Consider the following 5,000-nt stretch of genomic DNA (forward strand, 5'->3'; position numbering starts at 1 on the left):
TACCCTTCCGGACGGTCAATTAAGAAGTTTTGCTTTCTCGTTTATGCCTCTATTGTCCTTATAGCTTTTGGAGCTATTTTTTCTGTTTAGCTGATAGGTTACTGTGCTGCATTACTTGGCTGAAGATTCTCATTTTTATTTTATTGTCTTACTTGGCACTACGTAAAACGCTGTATGCTCAGTTCTTGTAGAACTAATAATGTTGTTAACGCGCTGCAATAGTTGTTGGATACATAGCAAACTTACTACTGAGTGGAGCAGAATTAATTTTTTTGTAAGGGCATAATTATTGTCTTCAATTCATCTAAAACGATTGTATTAAGGCCAAATAGCGGGTATTAGAATGAAAATGATCGAGTTTAATAATATGTTTGTGTTTTAAAAAAGGACAAAAATGGTATGGATTACAGATAAGTGATATTTATGTTTTCCATCTCAAATAAATACCGAACGAAGTGCAATCTGCTTGGAAAGATAAAGGAAACCACCATAATTGAGGATTATTTTCATATTCTTTTCGTATCCCTACTAACCTCCTATCAAGCTGGTTAGGTCTCAAATGAGTCTAACCATTTTCAAACTAGTCTTTAGCAATAATTTATGTAAAGCTTTTGTTTGACAGCATGGCTGCATTTTTCACCCAATAGATGTCGCAGCTTCAGCGTAAATGTTTTCCTTGGATGTATTAATACCGGCTATCGCAGACTATATTTCAATAACAAAATTCTCTTTCTTTGATGTTATGTATCAGTGATCATTTAAATCGTATCGTGAACAATTATAGCTCTGTTTCTCCCTTAATATTCGTTTAAGCAGCATCACTTTTCCGTTACCGTTTGCCTTCATTACCCTTTGATGGTCGTCTGTTTGATATCAAATTCAACCCTTTTTCCGAACTTATGAGCGATCTCTTGTCTTCAGGCGGTTTCTAATTTTCAATCCGTTCTTCTTTCTTTACAATCATATTTGCAGCAACAAGAGCTTGCTACCGGATCCGACTCAGAGTTGTTGAAGCCCGCTCCGTCCTGGACGAACGTGGCCATCAAAGCGAACGAACCGCAACCAGGCACAAGCAACAGTGCACCATCGGTAAAGGCACCCACCGAGGAAGAAGCTAAAGGTATTATCAAAATCTTCGGATGCTTCGCTCTTAATCCTACGCACCATTAACGTATCTCGTATTTCATCCAATAACTTCTGCTATGCTACGGTCCAACGACAACAGCGGCCGAACTAGCGGCTAAAAAGTCACGGTTGAAGCAAAGTTTGGTGAAACGTGCCCGATCAGTCGCTATTTTTTCGCTAAAACTGAAGGAACAGAGAGCGAAACGAGCAGAAAAAATGGCTCTCGAGGCATTGGTAAGTTTCCTTGCTGTTAAACCTACGTTACGTTGTGAAGAAGCCCCTTTCTGATGGATCGTTGCTTTATCCTTAGGAAGCCCTGCCAGCACCACCGCCCGGAGGGGAACTGTCCCTCATACCGATCGAGCAGCTTATCCAGGTGGATGATGTACTGAACCAGCGAAATCATGGCAGCGGTTCAAGTCACAACAATGGCCATTCGTAAGCAGCCGTTGGTGCGAGCAGCTTGAGTAGCACGCCGGAAATTCATTCCATCACCACCGCTATTCGCACAACAACCATGCTGTAAAAATAGCGATACAAGCATCACTCCATGTGACCCTGCATACGGTCTGCTGATGAAAAGCATTGCAACATAATTGAAATGATTAAAGCAGTTCAGTATGCGCAGCATTCCCATTAAATGAATGCCAACTGAAGACATCTTACTTTACCACAATGTAACCAACATTTACAACAAACACAATGATAAACGTTGTAGATGATTCAGTTTTATCAACTGTTGTAAGTTGTGCGATGAGTTTTTTTTGTAACAAACTCCATTCAATCAATTTCTTAAACTGCTGCTTTGTGATTGAGTAGAAAACCATACGTTTAGAAAGTAGAACGCCCAAACGTACACAAAATACTGGACAATATTTGTGTTGTGTAGTAGAAACTTAGTTGTGGGTCTAGCGTCTACCCTAAATATACATCTTGAGCATACGTGGAATGAGGCCCAACGCCTCTACAGAGAAAGTACAACAGCGCAACACGGCGACGTAAACAATATTACATTCATTAGCATAAGTGCGTAGTTGAAAGCAGCCTTTCTTTTATATCCTACCAACAACAGACTATTTACCAAATTGAATTACTGCTTACTGCCTTTGCTTTACACTGCAAACCAACCATTGTGGTCGAAATGTATTGTAGCTGATTTGAAAATCATTTATTTACGGTATCAGCAACGCTAAAAATGCTATTTTATATACTTAAAGCAGCTCTCACGTAGTAATCAATGATCAGTGCGTTTGAGCACAACGACGCAACGTAAGCACCGACTTGACAATATACTGGGTCACGTTATAATTTTTTGAGTACAAAGGAGCGATCACCGTCAGACAGAATCAAAATACCAACCGCAGTTCCATGGCAACAGCAATCCGTCGAGTCAATTAGGATAATTCATCCCGTCCGTACCGTCTGGAACGGGTTGTGGGCAGGATAATACGCTAGCGTGCGAAAAAGAGAACCGTTACAGGGTGGGCGTCATTAAAAGTATTAGCAAACCTCATCGAAAGCATTCTAAATCAGTATCTCAGTATCACACGTGCAATCTGTTTCCAGTAAATCTAAGCAATGCTCTTTCAATCAGGCAACCATGGAGACCAAGTGTATCCGAGCAATCAAGCATCTCACATGTCGAAGGAAGCTAGTGTTTTGGAGTTTGGCAAAAACATGACCATGTTGTCCTGTCACTACCCCATATTACCATTTTACAATCTTTCACTCTCTTTCGCTTACTCTACATTATATCTACCGCACGGAAGCGTAAAGTTTTTGCATCGGTCATCGATGACCGGCTAGCTGTACCTAAGGAAAGGCTTATCTGGAAACCGAGATACAGAATTAAATTTAAATAAAAGAACACCCTAGTGGAGAATTTAACAGATTCTAAATTACATTTTAGCTGTAAAATAATCAAAAGCAAAAGCCGTTTGTACAGTTAATATCTTGCTAGCCATATTGTTGTGCCACAAGGGAACGCGCGCGCGTTTCCGGGCAGCCTCTAGTGTAGCGTCGTTGTTTTTAAAGATACTTAGGATCGGCGGAAGGTGGAAAACGTAAGGAAAGCAAAGGCAACCGCACAGACCCATCAGTAGGTTGAGGTAGATCATTTTAACTGTGTGGCTAAAATGCCCATCTTTACGACCATACCGGCCAACCAAACCAGATAAACCGCTGCTTAGCCGTCTGTGCGGGAATGCGTTAGCTTCCAATGGGAATTGGCGGACTTTTGCAGTTTGCATAGTGTTCAGCTTTGAGTGGTTTGTTTAGGGGCTCTGCTATTTTTTGGCAAATCACACATGCGAAAGAACGACCGTGTTGTATGCTTGTTTTAGTCAAATCAAAGCTGAGCGAAGTGATAATATGGAACGAACTGTAAAATAGAGCCTCCGTAGAGAAGCAAAAAAAAATCAACGAAAAGGGCAACCAATCAATCGAGAGGGAAGGAATAGTGAGTGGATTGTGTGCACCGACTAACCGAACAACTACAAACCTAAACCAAACCAATAAACTAATGCAAGCAGTGCAGTCTTAAACCATGTTAATGTTTCATGAAAACGTTCTCCGGTGTGTAGTGTTTCACTTTATTTCAGTTCAAAGCTTATTGATGTTTCCCTCCTAAACTCTCTTTTCAACCTCTGTTATGCTCGCCATCATCATTTTCGGTAATTCATTGAATGCTTGGCACAGCCTCGAACATTCGCGTTGCTTATAATCGTGCGTCATTTGCACGAATTGGAGAAAAACATAAAGGGTTGTTGCGAACTTCTCGTTGATAGCTGACTACAGTGGAGTTTGACGACACATAAACTATGTTTCACGGTAGATTTTATGGTCCTTTTCATCCTAGTACCACTGCTGGACAGTGGCCACTGTCGGAGGTGACGTTTCGGGCAGAGTAAAAGCATTAAAGCGCGAGCAGCCCCTCGGACAACTATTACAATTACGGTGTACTTGTACCATTCGGTTACGGTTTCTCCGTAGTTGTTTGTAATTAATCAACATTAAGGTAACATACCGTGTTCACTTGCAGGCTCGACGGGAGGGCAAGAAGCGCGAACATGCGCTAGAGTAGGTCGGTTGTCATTTATAGCGAGCTGCTAAGACTAAGTCACCGCATGTTGCGCTCACACTCACAAATGTGAGTCGCATCGCAGTAAGCTGTGAGGTACACGCGTACGTCGAATGGACGCCATGGTGACAACCAGCCACCATGACACGTTGGTGTCTTTGCTGGTCAAGCTCATCCAAGCGAGCAGGGCCATCGCATTCAATGTAGAGCATGAAGCAATACCGACCACCCCGTTTTTCACAGCTTCCAGCAACCCCCGGGCCAACCCCTGGGCCAACACGCAACATCTCATATAAATCAAAAACATAATTAATTTAATCGCCATAAAGTTTTAAGACGATAACAACGACAAGCGGAGGATTTTAATTGCAGCCCCTAGCGCAGCGCTGGGTGCGCATAGTTTCGTGCTCGTCAACTTGCCAGTGTCGGCCGCATTCGCTGTCATATTGTCGTCCACCACGGTCGACGGACATGTCGTACGAGAGGGACACACACGATCGTCATGCTCGCGCGACACATAATTTGTGGCAATCATAAAGCGCTCACGCTGCCCCTGCCTTGCTGGCCAGTCCAGTTCTCACCCCAACCACCGGACCATCGAGTGTCCTTCGACTTGTCCGTGTCTCGGCCGTCCTCTGATCGTGTCGGGTGTGTCTTCCATCACTATGGCCACCCCGGAACATGGGCGAAGAGCAAAGGGTCCAGCTTCTCATAACGAAGATTCTTTCCCTTGCTTACACGCGGTTTAACCATCCTCCGTTTTACCGGGCGCCCCTTAGCGGATTAGCAACCTCCA

The 5,000-nt window shown here is 43.1% G+C and overlaps 1 protein-coding gene across 4 annotated transcripts in view; it reads left to right on the forward strand.

Annotated features, from left to right (window-relative positions):
* The window catches only part of LOC125959892 (anoctamin-8), a 22,948-nt gene extending 19,291 nt beyond the window's left edge, over positions 1–3,657 (forward strand). For all 4 annotated transcript variants that reach the window (XM_049692886.1, XM_049692884.1, XM_049692887.1 and 1 more), the window contains 3 exons: positions 973–1,120; positions 1,226–1,359; positions 1,436–3,657. In XM_049692886.1, the coding sequence (XP_049548843.1) occupies positions 973–1,120; positions 1,226–1,359; positions 1,436–1,567 (414 nt within the window). In that variant the 3' untranslated portion in view covers positions 1,568–3,657. The remainder of the gene's footprint in view (positions 1–972; positions 1,121–1,225; positions 1,360–1,435) is intronic.
* The last annotated feature ends 1,343 nt before the right edge of the window (positions 3,658–5,000 follow it).

This window comes from Anopheles darlingi, chromosome 2 (genome assembly GCF_943734745.1).
Source record: "Anopheles darlingi chromosome 2, idAnoDarlMG_H_01, whole genome shotgun sequence".
NCBI lineage: Eukaryota > Metazoa > Arthropoda > Insecta > Diptera > Culicidae > Anopheles > Anopheles darlingi.